The sequence below is a fragment of the Cetorhinus maximus genome, chromosome 4 (genome assembly GCF_964194155.1).
Source record: "Cetorhinus maximus chromosome 4, sCetMax3.hap1.1, whole genome shotgun sequence".
NCBI classification, from domain to species: Eukaryota; Metazoa; Chordata; class Chondrichthyes; order Lamniformes; family Cetorhinidae; genus Cetorhinus; species Cetorhinus maximus.
Genome location: NC_135882.1, coordinates 148,207,091 through 148,231,003, shown reverse-complemented (window position 1 = coordinate 148,231,003; position 23,913 = coordinate 148,207,091). Strand labels below are relative to the sequence as shown.

The following is a 23,913-nucleotide window of genomic DNA, read 5'->3' as shown; positions in this document are numbered from 1 at the left end:
ATGCCAGAACAAATTTGGTTATGCAAATGTTCACAGGAATCAGTGCATTCTTATTCCACAGATTAATAGGCATCTGTTGCACAACAAACGGGAGATAAACACATTTTACAAATCAGAACATTTGAAAACACCAAACTGTCGGAAATTGTGATACAGTGCTGCAGATTGGTGTTACAATTCGCAAATGTGAGGGGGAATGGGGGGCAGTAACCACAACAGCCTATGCAGCATCAATGGCTTTTCCAGTTGGACATGCAGCTATTTTAAATTACTAGACAGTCAATTGCCCAACATATGCGGTCTCAGCTTATCAGTGACCCTGTCAGCTGTCGGGTGGCTTGCCTTACTGTCTTCCCGCCCGCTCACGACCTGAGTCTATAACGCAGTGGGTGGGTAAGGTGCCAGCCAGCTCCCAATCCAAAAAGCCTCGGACTTACCTAGGCCTGGTGTCCATCCTCAATCTTCGTGGGCCTGTCAACGGCCTATTAAGGCCATTAAAAAACCAATTGAACTCATTAATGGACCTGTCCGTCCAACCTTAAGGTTGGTGGGCAGGCCAGGAGCCCAGGCGGGCTTGTGAAGAAACATGAAACCTCATCCACGAGCGGGATGAGGTTTCATGAGTGATTTAAAAAATGCAGAATATTTTACAATAAAAGTTATGGACATGTCCCAGCTCATGTGACAGTGTCACATGAGGGGACATGGCAGGGAAATTTTTTTCTATTCTTTATTGAAAGTTTTAAATCAGTGCCGATCTCCCTGAGGCAGCACTTTGCCTCAGGGAGATCAGTGCGCTCTTTCGCTTGTATGCGCGGAAGAGCGCACTCCCGGCTGAGGGAATCCTCCCCTCCCCCGCCCGCACAGGGAACGCTTCACGCTGGGTGGGCCTTAATTGGCCCGCCCACGTAAAATGGCAGCGCCCCCGCAATCGGGGGTGCCGATCGAAGCGCGCCCGCTCGCGCCCGCTCGCGCCCACCTTCGCATTGCCCCCCCCCGATGGGGGGGGAAATGTTGCCCAAAGTGTACTTAGGAAATTCATGCATGTAACGGCAAGTAATCATATGACTACATCTGACTCTGGTTTTATAATACCATTTCACTGCTAGTAGCTGCTATATTTACCTACAAGGTAATAACAATTCAAAGGATGCTTTAGAACATTCTGAAAGCAGTTATATAAATGCAACTTCTTTCACTCTTCAAATATAGATTATAGACTTATTTGGGAAAGTATAAGAGCCTTGGATGTTCACCAAGTCTGCTGCTTACACAAACCACGTGTGGGCTCTACCCTAACTGTTCCTCATTCCTAACTTCCTGATTATATAGAGAATATAGCCCACCAAAAATGCTGAAAGTATATATTTGAAAAAAGTAATAAATGTTTTTTCTTTTGTCTAGGGCCTTGCAGGACAAGCTGGTGAAAGGGGCCATCCGGTATGACAACAGTGATAGGGAACATTCACTTAATACTAGGAATTAAAGATGAAAGTTTAACAGTACACAACAGCAAGAAGGAATGGATTTCTTTGCTAAATGATTTTGCTCAAAGTTTAAAATCTAAGATTCAATTAAATGTGATTCCATGAGCTGCAAAAGCTCCATCATGGAAGGAGCTATTTGGCCTATGATGTCTCTTTGCTGGATTCAATGATACATACACTCAAAGCAGATTTTGTTATGGTATTGGTCATACTGTTTCCCTTCAGAAAGCAAAGTACTTTTTGATGCTGTAAAGATAATGCAAACTGGTTCCCAGCTGAAAGAAAACCACTCCTGTATTTCCTGCCCCCACAGGAATATAGACATAGCAATCAGCCATTCAGCCCCTCAGGATTATTCCTTCCTTCAGTTAGATTCTGGATGACCAGCATTTGAACTCCATTTGCATCATATAACTTGTTACCTTTGCTCTACAAAAATCCATCGACCTCAGTCTTGAAAATTTCAGCCGACCCAGCATCAAAAACCTTTTGCGGGAGCAAGTTCCAAATTTCCATTAACATTCACACACAAAGGTGTTTCCTGATTTCCGTTCTAAATGGCCTAGAACTAATTTTAAGCCCTTGTTCTGGATTCCACCACCATAGACAATAGTTCCCCTGTATCAAACTATTGGATCCTTTTAGTTACACTTCAATTGGACCACTCGCAATTTTCTAATCTCAAGGAAGTGAAACCAAATTTTATGCAAACTGTCCCATAATCCAACTGTTTTGGACTAAAAGTTTTTAAAAATGGGAAAAGAATATGTTGCCCTCTTCTTTGGCCACGACTCCTTTTCACACAAGGCTGGTCGAACAGTAAAGCCACAACAGCTTCCCTCACACTCCTCTGGTTAGAATATCTGTTAGGCCTCGGTTACAATCCTCGGAGCATGATCTTCATACTTAAAGAAGGACCTCACCAGTTCCTGCCTGCTGTCCTTCCTGCCTACTCAGTGAAACAGCTCATAATGCGAATCAGTGAGAGGGGAACTGAACCATCGTAGGTATGTCCATGAGCAAGTTTAACAGCAGGCCTCCATCAGGTTAATTTTCCTGGGTTTTCTCTCACATCATGCTGGGTTGTCGTTAAGTGAAACCCTAACAGCCCCACCCCACTCACCCCAAAAGTCTCCCCTCATAATTTTACAGTGTGTGCATGATTTTCTTACACAGAGTGTACAGTGGAATTTTGTGCAGAACACTGCATCCTCCATTGAGCAACCTGATTACTAGTTGACTTGATGGTTAGACGGTGCTTAGTGGTAAAGTCAGTGTGTAACTGAGCTACAGTGATAACCAGAGGAAAAGCTCCTATCCCAGTCCTGAACACTACGCAGCGATTCCTGCTGAAAAATGTATACGGGGGGAGATGGAGAATTGGATAAAAACAGGATCAGAATTAGGATTAAGGCTGCGATGTCACGCATTGTTGGACATGGCTGACCTAGGTCATGCTTGAGGAATAGCCACTTTTTTAGGAAGGCAATGGCATAGTGGTATTGTCGCTGGACTAGTAATCCAGAGACCCAGGGGTTTGAATCCCGCCACGGCAGATGGTGGAATTTGAATTCAATTTTTAAAAAGCCGGAATTAACAGTCTAACGATGACCGTGGAACCATTGTTGATTGTTACAAAAACCCATCTGGTTCACTGATGTCCTTTAGGGGAGGAAATCTGCTGTCCTTACCTGGTCTGGCCTACATGTGACTCCAGACCCACAGCAATGTGGTTGCCTCTTAAAATGCCCTCTGAACAAGGGCAATTAGGGGTGGGCAATAAATGTTAGCCTAGCCAGTGACACCCAGATCCCATGAATGAATTTTAAAAATAGCTAGGAAGCAAAGGATGGCAGCACCCACGGAATCATAACCAGTGCAAAATAACACCTCCGGGAAAAATGGGGAGGAATTTGGAAGGAAAACTGCCCAGGGCTACATATTTGCAAAATGTCTTGTTGAGCCCAAGACGTAGGATCCGAAGTATGCCATTCGGCCCATCGAGTCTGCTCCGCCATTCAATCACTGATCTGATAACCCTCAATTCCACTTTTCTGCCTTGGTTTTCTGACTGACTAAAAATGTCTACCTCAGCTTTGAAAATACTGAATGACCCAGCCTCAACAGCCCTCTGCAGTAAAGAATTCAGACATTCACTACCCTCTGAGAGAAGAAATTTCTTCTCATCTCTGTCTTAATTGGGTGCCTCCTTACTCTGAGATTATGGCCCCTGGTCCTAGACTCTCCCACAAGGGGGAAACAACCTCTCAGCATCTACCCTGTCAAGCACCCTAAGAATCTTATATGTTTCAATAAGGTTGCCTCTCATTCTTCTAAACTCCAATGAGTACAGGCCCAACCTACTCAACTTCTCCTCGTAAGAAAATCCCTCCATACCAGGGTCAACCTGGTGAACTTTCTCTGGACTGCCTCTAATGCCAGTATACCTTTCCTTAGATAAGGGGACCAAAACTGTTCACAGCATCCTAGGTGTGGTCTAACTAGTGCCTTATATAGTTTTAGCAAGACTTCCCTATTTTTACACTCCATTTCCTTTGAAATAAAGGCCATTCCATTTGCCTTCCCTATTACCAGCTGAACTTGTATGTTAGCTTTTTGTGATTCTTGCACAAGGACTTCCAAATCCCTCTGTGCTGCAGCTTTCTGCAGTCTTTCTTCATTTAAATAACATTCCGCTCCTCTATTCTTCCTGCCAAAGTGCATAACCTCACATTTTACCACATTCCCACAAAACTATGTTATTATTGTTTTGCTCTTGTATGCGGAAGCTGTTTAAAGTTGCATTTAAATTCACCTAGCAGTACTGTGTCAAAATCATTGTTTGAATTAAATGGTTTAGCTGATTATTTTTGTACATAACTGAATTTTTAAATTTACTTGCCAGGGTCCAAGAGGCTTACCTGGAACCTCAGGCCAGCCTGGAAATGATGTAAGTCTTGCTGAAATCCGTAGAAGTTCTGTCACTTCAGCATAAATATCATCTAGTAACCTTAAGTTGTCACACACTAACAAACATTACAGACCCATTGCAGTGAGATTTCATCCCTGATTAACAAAGTAGCAGGGAAGTCTTAGAAGAACCATTATAGTCTGCTCTCACACACTCCTAAGTGGTACTACTCAAGACCTGAGAATGGATTAGCCTGTCATCCTCTCTTCCAGTTGGTCATGTCTGGCATCGGAAGATTGAAGGAGAAGCTAAGAGAAGAAAAAACATTTCAAATAAAGAAGTACCTCACTTTCAATGGGGACAATTCTGACTTTGGCCATTAGTATAAAAGGCGCAAAATCACTCGGCAACCCATTGAAGCCAACGGAAATGAAAACCAGGATAGGTCTTTAGTGGGTGACCAAGCCAATATCGTACATTCTAAACTATGGACAAAGGCCTGAACTTAGTATGGTAGTAATGTTAAAACAAGATGGAAGGGAAGTGGTTCATGATCCACTTAACTTTTGTTATCACCATCAATTAAATAACCAACTTTTTTTCACAAAATTCCCCCTTTTTCTAGACTGAGGAAAGCAAATCCAAGTCAAAATGGATAAAGAAAGCTTTTATACAGAAAATATCATTGCTCTTTTAATTTTACATTGAAGTTTGGTGGAGTCTTCCTTTATCCGTTTTCCCTACTTCACAAAGCTTTTAAAGGACATTGTGAAAGTAAACACATTCAAAGCTTTTGATGTTAAAAAGTTGCAGCACTTTTTTTCTTTAAAACAATTCATATACATTAGGGACATTTTATTATAGTACCACCCTCAACTTTGCACTCTTAACTCATCTTGATCTGTCAATGATTTAGCTAACTACAGCTATTGCAATGGAGGACATCTTATGGGTTAAGCAGAGTGGGAGGAATGAGGAGGGTGTTGTGGTAGTGGTGAATAAATTCAAAGTACCTGCTCCCGATTTCGATCTAGTGATACTGCTTGAAAGTTTACATGTTTTAAGAGCATTTGGAGATGGCACAGCTTTGATGCCCCTCGATGGTCAAAGACCCTGTTGATAATTGCAGTCTAGAATAATAGATGAAAAGAGAAAGACCAATCACAAGTACCAGAGGTTTTCTTTGCCCATGGAGCTGCCTCCCAGAATCATATCCTTGAGGAGTCAGTAGAAAGAAGGCATTAGTTGTTAATCCCATTGATTGACACAGAATATAAAAATATAGTTAAACTGATTGAACTAAAGTCTTATGTTCAGCATTGCAGCAGCTTAATTGCTCCTTCAGGATTTTGCTAGAGGGAACTATTTCTCACAACCACAGCATAATACAAGTAATATACAGTTCAAAGGCTGATGGAAGTAACTGCCTCTATCACCCCTCCACTGACACTCCACATGTGAACTGTTCATAATATAGTTCCACATTTGGTTCTTTCTGTAGACTGCAATAATTTGGAATTGTTGTATCAAACTTTTATTGACAACTAAAGAAGTTTTTTTTTACTGAGATGTTTTCTGGTTTATTTTGCAGGGTTTACCAGGCCCTAGAGGAGATCCAGGACCCCCAGGAGAACCTGTATGTTAACATTTCCTGCTGTGCCATTATTACCTATTCATAGAAACATTTTCCTTTTGCCTTTTCTCTCTTGCTCTTTACTTACTTTTTATCTAGTTGCATTTATTTTAATTTTCCTCACTGATGGCTGATTATTCTGCATTGACATATATTTTTTATCTCAGCTTTTTTAAACTTGCTGGTAGTCAGTACCACATCCTATTTCTCACATTTGTCTTCTTCAACACTTTACAATTCCTTGTTTCGCTCCGTTTGCTCTTCTTAGCTCATTTCCTCCATAATGGCCTGCCAGAACCCTGACCATACCAGAGAAGCACTGTGTGTGATCTTATCCAAGGTTTCTGTCAGTGGTACTCTGTTCTGCCCCTCACAAGGGCCAGATGAGGAACCGAGGGTGGCTTTGCCTCATGACTTCAGTAAATAGAAGCATACCTCTTGTATGTCCTAATTTTAGTAATCACAGCCCAATTTTACAGGGCTATGTTGAAGATGTACTGATGATGCAATTTGAAATGTATCCAAATTTTGCCATTGTAAGATGGCTGTTTTTTTGCTGGCATTTTCACCTGAAGTCTCCCTACAAGGTGATGTCTGATGCCATTCAGATTGACTGGGAGACAGGTTAACCAATGCTAGACAAACAGTCCCAGAAAGTGTCTGCTCTGCCCAGACCTTTATGCTGCTGAGCACCTTGATGTGTGGAATATGCTGACTGCAGATGCAGGTGCATGTGGCTGTGGAGAACAGGGAGGCTCCGTGTTTCAATACGTTATCGTAAAGCTCCCGGTGAGAGATTTAGCTCCCTTCTCCCAAATGCTAAATTGCTGACTATAAGCACGCATCTTTTTCTTCCCTTATTTTACCCCTCTCCACTTTTAGCAACTTTACCATGAGCATCTCACCACCGAACTGAAGATGCTAACTTTACCATATTCAACTCCTGAATAAATTGTTTTCAACAAAGAAACAGAGATAAAGAAGCATAGCTAACATTGCATGTAAAATTGATTCATTGGTTAAAAAAATACAGCATTAGCATAACTATGTTACATGATATAATAGTATTTTCTGACCTACAGGCATCATTACCTCTTATTTCAAGGGGACAGATAGAATACATGGTTCAGGTGAGTGGTTTGGCAGCCTCACAGAAAATTGGCTTGGGGACATTGTAGAGAAATTTAAAGCAGCAGCCACTCTAAGCTAGTTGAACCAGTGCTGGGTAAAACCATCACTGTGACCATGCCATGCCTTATCGTGGACCACTTGTTGTAGCCCTTAGGTACTGAAAGAGAACCAATAATTTGCTAATGCTGTCATCCCTTTGCATTGATGAGTCAGCATCTATTTAAAAGAAAGCTATGAAATTTTATGAGGGCAAATAATTACACCAGGATTTTGGTAAAGTTCTTGCTTTCTCTGCTATTCTGAAAAAAATTGGTCCTGCAAATTCTCCTGTGCTTTCATTTTTCAATGACAAGATTGAAAAATATGCTGCTACATTTTTTTTTCATTTCCTCTTGCAGCTATTCCTATTATTGCACCAATTACTATTGTTCTCAGTTATTGAACTATTTTGCAATGATGTCACAGTGGCTGATTAAATATTACCCTAAGATGGATCCTGTAAGATTATCTCCTAATCTTATTAATCATAAGGTAATATGAAATGTCAATGATTCTATCCTTATAATTGACTAATCAAGCATTATGTATGGCATTATGCATTCTGTTGTGCAATAAACAGTGACAAATATTGTTGTAAGATGATTATTTACATTATTATGGTGAGTAAGCTACTGACAGTTGAAGTGCTGGTAATCTAATTTTCACGCCAAGAGGTCGTAAGTTGAAGTGCAGGTTAATCAACTGCATTTAAAAGAAAACAGAGAGGGGATTTGGGTGCTGTTCAAATTAAGAGGGGAAGCATTGAGTTGCATGTAGGATATTAAACTAAACTCTTGTCTTTGTCTATTGGAAATTGAAATAAGACTGATGGTGCTTAAAAATGTAAGCAAGACAGTGAGCAGCTTTGCTGATAATATGCTCCCCGGGCCCAATGAGGTCATTACAAAAAACTACTGCGGATGCTGGAAATCCAAAACAAAAACAGAATTACCTGGAAAAACTCAGCAGGTCTGGCAGCATCGGTGGAGAAGAAAAGAGTCGATGTTTTGAGTCCACATGACCCTTCAACAGAACAGTTCCTAGGGATCCCTAGGGAACTAGGGATAGGCAATAATTTCTGGCCTTGCCAGCATCATCCACATCCCATGAATGAATTTTTAAAAGAACAGAGTGAAATAGCAAGCAATGATTTTTTAACACTCTAGGTATGTCTTTCAAAAATTTAAATGGCAGGGCTTTTAAATGCCTCGACAGCTTGACAGCTCACTTTGACAGGTGTTTTTGCCAATTCCTGCTGGCACTTTCAACAGGTGCCTTTGACAGGTGTGTCTGGCAGTTTGACAGTTGATTTTGACAGGCCTGATGACAGTTCTAATGAGCTTGACAGTGATGAGTTTATGCACTTTTTGCACAGATTTATGCCCACTTTTAACAGTTCCAATGGACACCTTAACTCCTCCAAATGGCACTCGACCTACCTCAAAGGGCACCTACCCCAAAGGTGTCCCGGGATCAGATCCAAAAGGGTACCTTACCTCTCCAAAGCAGTACCCTGGCTATCCAAATGAATCCACAAAGTTCAGACCTGCCCTAACTCCAAGGCTATCAAAATCCCACTTCAGTGGAGGCAGCTGATGATCTAAATGGCCAGCTGCCTCTGTAAAATGTGCTTGCAGAAAATGCACCCCGCCCTCATTCCCATACCAGTAAAAATGGGAATTGCGGTGTTTGGGGGCAGGACTTATGATTTTTGGTCCCTTCTGCCATTTCGTCACACCTGAGTAGACCTCTGCAACAGCAAAAATCTGGGCCTATATTGATCTTCACTAGAACAGTATACAAAGCCAAGGACAGAAAGGTGAGAGTGGAAATGGGACAGATAATTTCATTACAGATGACCCCAAGCTTGGGGTCAAGCTCGCACACTAAACAGAGGTGTTCCACAAAGCAGTCACCCAACCTACATTTTGTCTTCTCAGTGTAGAGGAGACTACATTGTCAGCAGCGAATCTAGTATCCTAAATTGAAAGAAGTACAAGTAAACCATTGCTTCATTTAGAAGGACTGTTTGGGGTCAATGATGATGGAAAGGCAGGAGTAAAAAGGCCAGCATTGTAGCACCTCCATTTTCATGGGAAGGGACCATGGAGAGGGTAGAAAATGTTGGCAGTGATTGAGGAGCAGAGCAATATGTGGTGGAGTGAATGTAAAGGGACAGGGAAGGGGACCATGTGTTTGCTGGTGGCATCATGTGGCCAAATGACAGAGGATAATCGATTGAATATGGAGGTTGGTGAAGTGGAAGGTGAGGACAAGGGGTATCCTATCATGGTTCTGGGAGGGATGGGATGGGGTGAGAACAGGAATGGGGGAAATGGAATGGTCACAGTCGAGGCCCCTGTCAAGCATGGCAGAGGAGAATCCTTGATTGTGGAAGAAGGAAGACCTGTTGGAAGCATTGGCATAGAAGATGGCATCGGCAGAACAATTGAGATGGAGATGGAGGAACTGGGAAAATTGAATGGGGTCCTTACAGGAAGTTGGTGAATAAAGTGTTGTGAAGTTAACTGTGGAAAGTCAGTAGGCTTATCATGGTTACTGATCGATAGCCTAACCCAGAAATGGAGACAAAGAAGAAGAAAGAGGGAAAAGTTTTGAGTTGGACTATGTGAAGGTGAGGGAAGGGTTAAAATTGAAAGCAAAGCTGATCAAACTTTCCAATTCGCCATGAGAGCAGGATTTTTTTTTTAACTTTTGCATTGGATGTGAACATTGCATGCTAGGCCAGCATTTGTTGCTCATCACTAACTGCCATTGTGAAGGTGGTGGTGAGCCACCGCCTTGAACCACTGCAGTCCATGTGGTGTAGGTACACCCACAGTGCTGCTAGGAAGGGAGTCCCAGGATTTTGACCCATTGACATTGAAGGAACAGCAACATAGGTCCAAGTCAGGATGGTGTGTGGCTTGGAGGAGATCCTGCAGCTGACTCTGTTCCCATGCATCTGCTGCCTTTGTCCTTCTAGATGGTAGAGATCATAGGTTTGGAAGGTGATGTTGAAGGAAGCTTTGTGAGTTGCTACAGTGCATCTTTATGTGGTACACACTGCCGCCATTGTGCATTAGTGGTGGAGAGAATGAACGTTTGAGGTGGCGGATGGGGTGCCAAGCAAGTGGGATGCTTTGTCCTGGAAAGTGTTGAGTTTTTTGAGTTTTGTTGGAGCTGCACTCACCCAGGCAGGTGGAGAGTATTCCACCACACCCCTGACTTGTGCCTTGAAAATGGTGAACAGACTTTGGAGTCAGGAGGTGAGTTATGCAATGCAGAATTAGCAGCCTCAGAACTGCTCTTGCCACAGTACGTATACGGCTGGTCCAGTTAAGTTCCAGGTCAATGGCAGCCTCCAGAATATTGATATTGGGTAGGGGTGGGGTCCAGCGATAATAATTCCATTGATCGTCAAGGGGAGATGGTTAGACTCTCCTTTGTTGGAGATGGTCATTACCTGGCACTTGTGTGGCACAAATGTTATTTGGCACATATCAGCCCAAATCTGAGTGTTGACCAGGTCTTGCTGCATATGGACATGGACTGCTTCAATATCTGAGGAATTGTGACTGGTACTGAACACTACAATCAGCAGCGAACATCCCCACTTCTGAGGGAAGGTCATTGATGAAGCAGCTGAAGATTGTTGGGCCTAGGACACTACCCTCAGGAACTCCTGCAGTGATGTCCTGGAGCTGAGATGACTGATCTCCAACAACCACAACCATCTTCCTTCATGCTAGGTATGACTCCAACCAGTGGAGAGTTTTTCCCCTGATTCCCATTGACTCCAGTTTTGCTAGGGCTCCTTGATGCCACACTCGGTCAAATGCTGCCTTAATGTCAAGGGCAGTCACTCTTATCTCACCTTTTGAGTTCAGCTCTTTTGTCTATGTCCAATGCTGTAATGAGGTCAGGAGCCAAGTGGCCCTGGCGGAACCCAAACCAAGCATCGGTGAGCAGGTTATTGCACAAGGTAATGACACCAATGTAGTTATAAATATGCTGGAGAAAGAGGTGAGGCAGGGACCTAAGTAGAATTGGAACCAGCAAAGTTCCACATACCCCACACAAAGGCAGTGATAATAAGGAGCCATATGGGTTCCATTATTTGGAGGAAGGAAATGGAGCCAAAGGAGAACTTATTCAATATGAGAACAAGTTGAGCAAGGTGGATGAGGGTGGTGGTGAATTGGGATTGGATGATCCTCTGTTCAAGGAGAAAGCAGAGAGCCCTCAAACCATCCTCTTGGGGGATGGAGGTACAGAAGGATTAGCCGTGCATGGTGAAAAGGAGATGGTTAGGGCTAGGAAACTGGAAACTGTTAAAGTTGCCATGAGCATTGGAAAAGTCGCAGATGTGGGTGGGAGAAGACTGGACAAGGGGAGAAAAAAATGCTTGAGATGGGAAGAAAGCAGCTCCACCAGGCAAGAAGAGGCTGAAACAATAGTTATATTTGGGCAGCCCTGTTTATGAATATTAAGGAGGTAGAAGCAGGCTTTGCAGATTTAAGCAAATATGAATTGGGAGGCTGTGGAATTTGGACCTCCTGAGGAGATAAGGTAAATAACAGCCATGGAAACAATAGTTTATTGTTTGGTGGCAGGGTCATGGTCCACAGGGAGGTAGGACAGGGCGTCAGTTGCCAGTCAGACTGTGCAGGTATGGATTGGTTTGCCAAGCAGCACAGCACCACTCATGTCAACAGGTTTTGTGATCAGGTTGAATCTGAGGGAATGGTGTGCTGCAAGTTCGGAAGCAGGTAGCTTAGGATAACTGACGAGATCAGAGGCATTGATATCATGCCATCAGTTCTCAATGAAAAGATCTAGAGGACATAAGATGCCAGAGGGAGGACATCCACATGGAATTCTGAAGATAGGAGAAAGAGTCCAGTGTGCAGGAAAAAAGTATCCTGGCCAAAGAAGTGGGCGTGGTGGGGAAGGCGACTAATGAAGAGCTCAGTTTTGTGCTAAACACAAAATTTATTTGAAATGGTGGTGTGGGGATGAAGCTGAGGTGTTTGATGAGCACTGATCCTTTAGGGGTAGACACAAGAAGATCAGAGGAGATAGTGAAAAGATGGTAAGGACTGAGATTGGAAGAAAGGATGAGGTCAGAGGAAAGTGAAGGGGAAGAAGAATCTGGAATTGTTGCAACAGCTCTTCATTGGCTGTAAAATGTTTTGGGTCATCGTGAGGTGATAAAAGGCACTATATAAATGAAAATTTGCGTGTACATTGTTCTTGACCCAAATCTTTGGTGCACATTAGGGAAACAATGCTTTAATTTTGTCCCTTGCACAGAAAGAGCAAAAATCTCCTCTCTTTATATTCTCCCCTTGTGACAAGGCTAAAGCGCTTGATTCATCTCAGCCACCTGCTGAAGGCCCCAGCATCACATGCCAGACTTCAACCAATTTGATTCACTCCATGTGATATCAAGAAATGGCTGAGCACATTGGGTAAAGCAAAGGCTATGGACCCTGACAACACCCAGCTGTGGTGCTGAAGACTTATGCTGCAAAATTAGCTGAGACTGTAGCCAAGCTGTTCCAGTGCAACTACAACACTGGCATCTACCCAACCAAGTGGAAAATTATTCAGATATATCCTGTCCACAAAATGCAGGATGAATCCAATTTGGCCAATAACTGCCATATCATCCATAAAGTAATGTAAGGTGAGGCCAACAGTGCTATCAAGCAGCATTTACTCAGCAATAATCTACTCACTGATGATCAATTTGGGTTCCTCCAGATCTCATTCAAACAAAAACAAAAGAGCTGAATTTCAGAAGTGAGGTAAGTGTGACTGCTGGATTGTCATCAAGGCAAAATTTGACATTTGGAATAAAGGAGCCCTAGCAAAATTGAAGTCAATGTGAATCAGGGGAGAAACTCTCCACTGGCAGGAGTCATACCTAGCACAAAGGAAGATGGATGTGGTTTTCGGAGACCAATCATTTCAGCCCAGGACATCCTCAGGGAGTGGGACTTCTGACATTGTTTTTGTTTGGCTCCCTCAGCACTTGTGTACCAGCTGCCCAGCCGGTCCACCTGGGCTCCAAGGTCTACCAGGCTTGAAAGGTGGGACTTGAACGCACAGCCTTCAGTCTCAGAGGTGAAAGTGCCTTAGCAAAAACTGGAGTCAATGGGAATCAGGGAGAAAACGCTTCACTGGCTGGAGCCATACCTAGCACAATGGAACATGGTTGTGGCTGTTGGAAGTCAATCATCCCTGTTCCAGGACATCACTGAAGGAGTCCCTCAGGGTAGTGTCCTAGGCCCAACCATCCTAAGCTGTTTCACCAATGACCTTCCTTCCATCATATGGTCAAAAGTGTGGATGTTTGCTGATGATTGCACAATGTTAAGCACCATTCACGACTCCTCAGATACTGAAGCAGTCCATGTCTAAAGACAGCAAGACCTGGACTATACCCAGGTTTAGGCTGACAAGTGGCAAGTAACATTTGCACCACACAAGTGCCAGGCAGCGACCATCTCCAACAAAATGGAATCCAACCATTGCCCCTTGATGTTCAATGGCATTACCATCACGGAATCCCCCACTATCAACATCCTGTGGCTTACCCGTTGACCAGAAACTGAACTGGACCAGCCACATAAATACTGTGGCTACAAGAGCAGGTCAGATGCCAGGAATCCTGCGACAAGTAACTCACCTCCTGACTCCCTAAAGCCTGTCCACGATCCACAAGGCACAAGTCAGGAGTGTGATGAAATGTTCTTCACTTGCCTGCATGAGTGCAGCTCCCACAACACTCAAGAAGCTGGAAACCATCCAGAACAAAGCAGCCTGCTCAATTGGCACCCCATCCACAAACATTCACTCCCTCCGCCACCGATGCACAGTAGCAGCAGCGTGCACCATCTACTAGATGCACTGCAGGAACTCACCAAGGCTCTTTAGACAGTACCTTCCAAACGCACGACCTGTAAACCTAGAAGGACAAGAGCAGCGGAATATTAAAGAAAACTACCCATCTTATTCTTTAGCTGTTTATATCATCCTGCTCACTCATACATTGTGATGCTTTATAACTCACAATCTAGGTAGGCATTTTTTTTATCTGTCTGTAGACCAAGGAAGTGTATTTAAAAATGTCTCTGCCAAAAGATATTCATCTGGCTATTTGCTCTAATTATCTTGTTTTGTTGCATTACTATTCCATCCCTCCCATGGTCATTTGTCTTACCTCAAAATTCAGCCAAGTACAGTGCTCTATATTTCTTTTGGGCTAGAGAATTTCATTAAACTTCTATTGCCATCATTTATTGTTTTTATTCCTTCAAGGAGCAATGGAAATTATGGACTGGAGAATCAAAAGAGATTCAACATTCTTTGTTACAAAATTAATCTGGAATTACTGTAATTCACCAGTGGTATCAAATCTCAGTAAATTGGGAGCTATTGCTGAATTGGGTCATGCAAACTGGGTGGTTTCTTCTGATCAATGGAATAATAATGAATTATTTCTGACATCATTTTTTTTTTTTGGCTCCCTCAGGACTTGTGCACCAGCTGCCCAGCCGGTCCACCTGGTCTCCAAGGCCTACCAGGTTTGAAAGGAAGCAAGGGTCATGCAGGCCCCACTGGAAAAGTTGGAAAAGATGGCCTTAGAGTATGTGAACATAAAGGGCTTCGAAAGATAGAGTAAAATCCTGACTAATAAACTTTCTAAAAATTAACCCGTTCTAATCGCTTATTCTTGAATGTGGAAGTCCATCCGCTGACCATACTCTGTGACTCGAGAAGCAAGGGCATTCTCCTTAGAGAAGAGAAGTTAAGAGGAGATTTGATAGAGGTGTTCAATTTCATGAGGCCTTTGGATAGAGTATCGATGGGGAGAAACTGTTCCCATTGGCCAAAGTGTTAAGAACTAGAGGCCACTGATGTAATGTGAATGGCAAAAGCACAAAAAGTGACAGGAAGAAAATTTTTTCTGCAGTGTATGGTTAGGTTCTGGACTGCACTGACAGCGTGGTGGAGGTAGATTCAATTGTGGCTTTCAAAAGGGTTTGGATAATTATCTGAAGATAAACCATTTGCAGGACTACAGGGAGAAGATGAGGAAGCGAGGCTAACTGACTTGCTCTTGCAGAGAGCCGGAACAGATTTGACAGGCTGAATGGCCTCCTGTGCAGTAAACAAAGTATATAGTGCTGGTTGCTAAGGGCTTGGCAATTAGAAATTAAGACAATTCTAGTATTGATGACTTAAGTTATGAGGAAAGATTAAGGAAAGTAGTCATGTTTTCTTTGGAAAAGGAGAGAAATCAAGGAGAACTAATTGATTTTGAGATTGATGGATTGTTCATTGTGGCAAAGAATTCAATTGCTGGGAGATGCAAGTTAAAATAAGAGTTGGATGTAAGACAGGGAAGCAGACAAGGAATTTTTGCAGTATGAATTTGTGGACGAGATTAAGGTCACACAAACAAATCCAAGAGGCAGCAAGTTGCATTTTTTGATAGGGCATTGACTGAGGGACATGGTATAAAGTGCCTAAGTGAATGGAAATCAGGCAGAAAGTTAGTTGTTAGCAAATTCCTAAAAATCCTATGCTTTACCTCAGGAAGCACATCTGTCTGCACCACCCTTGTTATTGAGCTGTTTAAGGGCATATCATCGTGTTCAACTCATTTTCAAATAAATTGGGATGCTTTATACAGACAAATATTGTTGTTTGACCTTAATTAAATTTTATTTCGCATTAGGGTGAGCCAGGACCATCAGGACCTCCAGGACCGCAAGGACCAACAGGAATAGTGGTAAGAAAACACAAGAATTTCACTATGTACCTCCCTGAATCAAAGATTCTGAAAGTATTGTCCTTCCCTCCTTGAGAATACAAGTAGCTGGTGCAATGTTAATCCTTCTAAAAAAAATTAGACATCAATATTATCCCCCTCCTCCTTGCCCAGTACTAGAACCACACTCTGCTAACCCAATACTTACATGGTTCAGTAAGGCCCCCAGCATAGATCCATGCCCTGGCATGGCCTGAGGAGACTGCAGGCAGCAGGCTTTGAAGCACAAAATAATTTATTTTCTTCAATGAGAGATTGAGCACATTCCTTCCTGGTCCTCATCACTTTGCTGCTATACCCTCTGGTCCCTCCAGTCCTGGGATGAAAGGAGGTGGGAGAATCAGAAACATCCCTCCCTCATCATGAGCATTACTACACTATGTCTGTGCTTATTACAGAAAAGGCAGGGCTTTGTAAAATGAGCAGAAACCCACAGCGTTTTTGCTGTTGTAAGATGTTATACATTCTGCTCACTAGGCCTCACAAAGACGATCAGAGGTTTGTAAGGTTGAACATTAACTGTTTGTTGGTAATTCATAACTACATATGTACAAGGTATAGCGCAAACTATGAGCTAATACCATGCTTACTTCTACACAGGTCTCTGCATACACTAAGGCTCGCTACACAACTGATTTTGGCCTCTGGTCATGTGATCCTTTACATCACACCCTAGGCGGTAATGTTCTTCAGTCCCACTTTACCCCTTGCTATGCCAAATACCCTTATACTACGTTTGCCACATTTTCCTCTCTATGGTGCATCTCTGGAAACCAAGCTTTGCTCAGCACTACAGAGAGGAATAACAGAGCTGTACAGTCCACATACCCAATAGAAGTACAGAAGTAATCTACCATAAGGTAACATTACTAGTAGGGTGTGCTTGACGATGGTGAATGTTGTCTTGCCTTCCAGTTTTCCTACTGATCTGTAGGGAATTCAACTTTACTCTGCACTTGAGATTTGGAACTCACTATGTGGAAGTAATGAGAACTCCATGGCCATTCCCTCCATGCCACAGCATGTAGATACACCAAGGCTCTGTTCTACCATTAAAGTAGTCACCTTAATAAAAAATACTTTAAGGATGTAAACCCCTTGTAAAGGTTCTGTTGGCTCCCAAAGAATATTATGAAGAAGTAACTTGTATAAATTAGAAATTTGTAATCTAGAACCAGAACAATTGAATCATTTTGAAATACTTCTTTGACATATTCTTTGAATATGCCAAATGATCTTAGCATCGCTACTTTAAAAATTAGTGGCTGAATAACAGACAAATGACATGGACTTTAACCGCCACCCCGCCCCTCTCCAATGAGCAGGAGAGGGTTTCTGGGGGGGAGGGCTGTGGGTTAAAATACCAGGATTGAGTAACTCAACCTTAACCCTGTTTTCACTGATTTAACATTTGATGTATACAAATCTCAGTGAGTCTCTGGATCTCGCTTACCCAGAGAACGGTGGAGGCAGGGTCATTGAACATTTTTAAGGCAGAGGTAGATAGATTCTTGACTCACAAGGGAGACAAAGAGTAACAGGGGGTGGGCAAGAATGTGGAACTGAGGTCACAGTCAGATCAGCCATGATCTTATCGAATGGCAGAGCAGGCTCGCAGGACCAAATGGCCTACTCCTGCTCCTAAGTCATATGTTTTTATGTTTGTAAATCAGGCCATCAATAAAGCTTCTGCAAAAGATATACAGGAGCTTACATGGCCCTCAAAAGGTGGGGCCCGCCTCACAGCTTAAATTTAACTGGGAGTGAGCGAGAAGCCCAAGCAAAATTTCCAGTAACAGATTTGAGGGAGCAAGATCAACATCTTTTGACATCCTTTGCTCAGCCAGGAAGAGCTGGAGTACCCAACCACCACCCCACCAACCCCACCCCCCCACCTACCACTGCCAAAGCCTCACAAAGAAGGCCTTCAGCCTCCCAATGATGGACGCTTTCTCCATTGCTTCTCTCGTTACCCCTCTCCCCCAACACCGCTCCTGATTATATCCCTGATGTTCTTTCTCCCCCTTTCAATAGCCCAATCACTGCCTTGCCCTCCTGATCTCTCACCCCCTCACCCCCTCACTATCAAGTCCCTTCATTATCTTGGAAACCTCAGTTTGTGTTTTGTATTTTTCTCTGCTCTGAGTAGAGCACGTCAAATTTCCTTCATCGTTCCTCATTGTAAAGAGTTTTCACTTGACAGCTGAATTTTCACTGGCCATTGAACAGGTTGTGCAGGTTGTGAAGACTTCACAACACCAAAATATCCTTCACAAAGGAGCAGCTGCTGGCCGCCAGTGAACCTATCCTCCTAGGCACAGCAAGGTACCGTTTGTTCTCCCTCTCTTCTCTAAATCACAATAGTCATTGGTGCCAGTCAGAAAAATAGGGATAAATTCTAAATTAACAACAGTAATCTTGATCTTCCATTCCCCACTTAATGTAGAGATATGGCTACATTCCAACCAGCATCTAACACTCTGCTGTTCTTCTTTCCCATGTATTAGGGGAGCAAAGGAGATCGTGGTTTGCCTGGTTCATCTGGTGAAAAGGGTGAACAGGTAACTTGTCATTGTGAATTTCCTTTAGTAATAATAAACCGATTCATCTTTCTCCCTTTATGCAAACTTTGCACCAAATGTAAACTAACCTCCTTCCTTCCAGAGCTGAGATGCACCTTAAGCAGAATTAGTGGTATAATTGCTTGCCTATGGCTCACAATGTTTTACTTTTTCATCTTCAACAAGATCAGACTGTTGCCCTGAGTCTATTTTGCTGGGCACCATGGGACATGTGGGCTCACCACCCCAGACAAAGTATAGAATTGTGGTTTCAAAGTTCATTAGAAAGAAGAAGAAAGCAAACCTTGGAGAGGTGGATTCAAAGGGGGAGTAGAATCATGCTTCGTTTGAAAAATTATGCTGGAGGTTGACTGGTGGTCAAATATGAATATAAAATTATCTTTTTTTAGGCGGCAAACTCAACATCAAGAAAATATAACAGCTACAGTTAATCATGTTATTTTTCATGGTGTAGTGCGTTTAGATCTTACACTGTTTCCCATCTTAAAAATCCAGCTCTCTTGTTTTATGGTGATCAGTAGCTTTTGGATGACATACCAGAGCTAGAAAATGATGGAAATAGCTGTTCTTTGAATCCCTGCTGATGTTTGCTTGGTTCAGGTTTAACATGGAGTATGGTTCAGTGGGTGAGTACCTCGTCCAGTGTGGCACCAGTCCTTGGAAGATCCCAGGTTTGTGCAGTTCCTGGTCAGTGCTGGGTTGGTGAATATTGTATTGCTGTATATCAGTATCTCCAGGCTGAGGATGACTAAAAACCAGCTAAGGTTGCCTTTGCTGATCACTGTCAGTGATCCCAGCTGGTTGCGATCATGCATTCATATTTCATATGAGAAGGATCTTTCATTTTTTTAACTAAGGCTTTTTGCTTGTGTTTTTCTTAGGGTAGCCCAGGACTGCCAGGTTATCCTGGGCCACCTGGAACTGTCGGCCAACCTGTAAGTATAAATTTATGTGCATGTCCCATTTTTAGCAGGAACTTTTCATTAGAAGGAACTAGTGCAATGAAACCATCCATTTAGTGTCTCCCTGTAACACAGAAACAAATCAGGCCCCGACTTGCTCCATGAGGTTTTGGTTCAGTGTACTGTACAGAGTTCAAATCATCTAATTATTGGAAAGATATTTTTGCCTTTGAGAGAATACAGAGGTCAACAACCAGAATGATTCCCGATATCAGGTGTCTAAGTAGCGAGTGAAAAAGGTTAAGGAAATTTGGCATCTTTTCTTCGGAAAAGAGAAATTGAAGTAACTTCTTTGTAGTTTTCAAGAATTAGAAGATGAACAGGCCACCCATTCCTGAAATGCACATCAGAGGTACTGACTAACCTAAGGAATATCAGTATGATACCATGCTACTCCAGTTTTGGAACTGAAACCCAAGAAGGAGGAAGAGATAAGGGTACCTTATGAAATACATCTAGGAGTAAATGGCTGGGTTTAACAAGGTGATCAATGCCTCTGGCAGAACTTACTGGAGCTTTAAGGCCCTCAATTGAACACCTTGCCACTGGTTAATGTTCAGTTGGCCTAATAAGGGCATAATTGGCAGATTGCCAAGGTAGAAATACCAAATGACCCCAGATACCAGAAATTTGATGATCTTTCATCTGAACTGACTTATAGTCTAGAATCTTGTGCGGCCGTTGGGGGTGAGCTTAGAGGCAGGAAGGGCATTTCCTTAGGCAGAATAGTGGGCCAGAATTTTACATTGATCAGGTGGGTGCATGCCCGACCCGAACGCATGTGAAATTGCACAAAATGATGTCGGGAGTGCGCCCCAACGTCATCGAGCAACGAGCAATATCGAGGTCAGCGGGCATGTGCGAGAGTTGGAGCCACGCCCGCTGACAATTAAAGGGCCAATTAAGGCCATTAAAACTCCTATTGTCCACGATTTTACGTTGTCTTTGCGATTTTGCCCTCATTGCGTGGGCAAATCAGGAAGCCCGGGGCAGGATGAAATGTCCGGGGTGAAATATAATAAAAAAAGATATATGGAGACTGATATTTTTTGAGTTCTGCTGTCAGGTGCTTGAATGTATTGCAGTTTGGTGCATATTTTTTTTGTCATTTAACCTGTACAGGTCTGCAGCTCACTGAGGCAGCTCCACAGCCTTTGCTGCCAACTGCCCCCTTACCCACTCCTCTGCCAGTGACCCCCACCCTGCCAACTCCCTCTTCCCTCTTCCACATTACTTACCTGTGGTCTGGGTCACTCTGTGATCCTGGACTCCCGTGGCTCTCTTTCAAACAGCAGCCATGGCTTCCCCAGTGGCGCTGCTGAACACAAGAGCTTCTGTTCTCTGATTGGCCAGTAGCTCCCGGTAGGTGAAACTTCCACCCCGCCAGGGTCTTGATTCCTGCCGCTGGCCTTGCCACTGCCTGATTGGCATGTGGTTCAGCAAACAATCCTGAAAAAAGACAGGGCACCGGCTCTCCAACCGACCCCCCCCCAATGCCTCAACAAGATTCCATCCATATTATGCTGTCAAGGAACTCAATATACTCACAGTAAGTTAATTGGTAAAAATACCGATCAGTGGTAACAGATTATTGTGCATAGACCATGGCTAGAATTCCCTCAAATCCAGGGCGTCCTGCCAGTGGGATCGAGAGTGGGAAGGGAGCCTGTGCGGGTGGACTGCGGGACCTTGGGCAGCATATTACAAGCAGCAGCCGATTAAGAGGCCACTGTCAGGACCACCATTCATTAAGGAGGGCAGCCCACCTCCCAGAGCTGCCGGCCCAGTCAGAGGGCTAGCAGCTCAGCAGTCTCGGCAGTGTCACCAATACAGGAGGCCACTGCTGAGACTGCAAGGAGAGGAAGAGGTGCCTCAATGCTGAGGCGGATCCTGGAGCAGCCATTATGGAGGGCCCCAGCCTCCCCAGGGCACCCACTGGCGGTCTCCCCACATGGCGGCAGCCCCTCTCTACACCTGTAAAATGCCAGTAAGGGCAGGAAGTGGGCCTTACTTGGGTGCTTAATTGGTTTAATTGGCCGTCCGCCTCCAGTCAGCCAGCTGCCACTCCACTGCTGCTCCCACGGCTGGTAATATCCTGTGGCTCTCCTCCCAACTCCCTTCCACTGCCATTTTGCAAGGCCTCCCACCTCCCAACTTATCTCCAGAATCCAGCCTCATGTGCCTGAATTTGTTTTTTGTGAAATTTGACTGTGTCAAACTGTGTAACAATCAGATTGTACATAGACTTGTGTTTGAGCCTGCAGCCTAACTTCTTACAAGTGGCCTTAGGGACTAAGCAGCATGGTTTTATTCTTCCCAGGGTGCTGATGGCATTCCAGGATCTTCTGGTGCACCAGGCCTGCGAGGAGAGAAGGTAAGACTGAGGTAGCTTCAAATAGATTGGGGAGGAGAGTAATTTAGGAGAAACTACATCCTCAAATACAGGACTGAGTTGTTACAAGCTTTAGGAAGAAACATTGTTCTACCCCATTCATCATAGTCAAGTCCCAGGCTAATTCAAGGGACAACAAAATTGTCAGTGATCATAGAGAATGCCGTGGCAACCTGCCATTCTGGTAGCAGCTATGAATGTTCTGGAGGAGTAAACAAAAAGGAAGGCAGAAATATTAATAATAATATTGTTTTATGATATGTTACTTTAAACAAATAAGCCAGAAAGATGTGGAAATTTACAGTAGGCCCATCAGCACCTGTAAATGGGAGGCAAGTAATGATCGGAACAAAGCAGGTGGGGAGATAATAAAGGGAAATTCAACTCTCCAGTGGAGAGTCAGTTCGTGCAGGTTGACAATCTGGGAGGTGCTGCAAGAGGCCTGCTCCATTTTAATGGCCAAGTCAATTTAAATGTAGCAAGGGTCCTAGAGGCAGCTTGCTGGATTTGCTGAATATCCACCAGATCAAAGTGCAGTTAAGCCATTGGGTGCTTTAATGCAAACGGGAAAGGGGGGAAATGGTGCCAATTTGTATATATTCATCAGCAACCTATTGAGTTGGGCCACAACTGCCCATGCAGGGAAAGAGCAGTGTTTTAAAAAAAATAAAGCTGTTGGAGGGGAGACAGAGAAGTTAGTGCTTTTATCGAAACTTCTTACTGCACAGTTTCCTCCGGGAAGAGAGCAGAGTAAAATTTCCCCCCATTAGTAAATCCTCAAATAGGACCAAGTTGGGAAAGGCTCCAGATGCTCCATCCGGTAGAACTAAACAATGAATCAGTCAAACTTATGGTCCTTAAATTGGGCAAAGATGGGACACTTATTTTTATAACCAGGAGGAGCTAAAATCTTCCCAGCACTGCTATCCCGTGCTCTCACAGGATTGCCTCCACCCTCCATTTTAAATTCTACTTTGGACTCACCTTTTCAAGGAAACCCCAAGATTCCCTGATCCCCTCCCCTGATCAGTGAACAAATTGACATTCCTCATATTATGCTGGCAGTTCATAATTATCTAGATAAGGCCCAGCCATGAAAATCGGTCAGCCACCTAGCTGGTGCCATCGTTCCATCCACTCACCCACCCAAACAGGATCCAAAACGAAAGTCATTGTCATACAATTGGAAACACACAACAGGCCGCCCAATCAGACCAATATCTTGTGAAAGCTTTAGAGATTAAAGCCTAGTTCAATTGACAATTTTAGGTGAGTAGCGATATCAAATGTATCACACAATATATCCCCGTGATTGCCCAAAGAAGTTTAGCATTGATACAGGTTATTACCCAGGACTAGACCAGAGATGAAAGTTGCAGATAGAGTGAAAATGGGGTGTTACTTGGAAAGAGCTGTGATAATGCAAATGAGCATACAGCCCAATCTGTTTAGTACAGTTGCCAATTAACAAACAGAAAGGAATTCTGAGCAGTGTTAAGAGTTGAATCTGTGGATATTTCCAGGGGAGCGAAGGCGCTCGAGGAAGTCAAGGACCTGCCGGATTGTTAGGACCACCAGTAAGTAATCCAACTCTGCACATCCTTTTGTTTTCAGTCCAACGTTGCTTGGAGTACAATTTAAATCTCAAAACCTGCCTTACAGACTACCCATCCATCTGATTCTCCATCTACTATTTCAAAAATGGTTGCTCTCCCTCTAATTTCTTTTTCTTCTTTTCTGAAAATTCTTTCCCTTTTTTTATTGCCACTCATCCAAATCTGTTAAGCTTCCTTTGTTCCACCTGCCCTCAGCTTCCCCTTCCTCTCTTTCCCTCAGTTCTCCCTTTGTACTTTCTTTACTTGGTTTACTTTCATAACTTTGCTGTTGTTTCCTCTTGTTTGCTGCATCGCCCCTCTGATTCTTCTTCTCTA

General features: G+C 43.4%; 1 protein-coding gene across 1 annotated transcript in view; it reads left to right on the top strand.

Moving 5' to 3' along the window:
- The window catches only part of col22a1 (collagen, type XXII, alpha 1), a 142,611-nt gene that overhangs the window by 86,265 nt on the left and 32,433 nt on the right, over nucleotides 1-23,913 (top strand). The window contains exons 25-34 of the mRNA XM_078541247.1: nucleotides 1,405-1,440; nucleotides 4,393-4,437; nucleotides 5,990-6,034; nucleotides 7,114-7,161; nucleotides 14,745-14,858; nucleotides 15,954-16,007; nucleotides 18,554-18,607; nucleotides 19,510-19,563; nucleotides 21,911-21,964; nucleotides 23,506-23,559. Coding sequence (XP_078397373.1) covers nucleotides 1,405-1,440; nucleotides 4,393-4,437; nucleotides 5,990-6,034; nucleotides 7,114-7,161; nucleotides 14,745-14,858; nucleotides 15,954-16,007; nucleotides 18,554-18,607; nucleotides 19,510-19,563; nucleotides 21,911-21,964; nucleotides 23,506-23,559 — 558 coding nt within the window. The remainder of the gene's footprint in view (nucleotides 1-1,404; nucleotides 1,441-4,392; nucleotides 4,438-5,989; nucleotides 6,035-7,113; nucleotides 7,162-14,744; nucleotides 14,859-15,953; nucleotides 16,008-18,553; nucleotides 18,608-19,509; nucleotides 19,564-21,910; nucleotides 21,965-23,505; nucleotides 23,560-23,913) is intronic.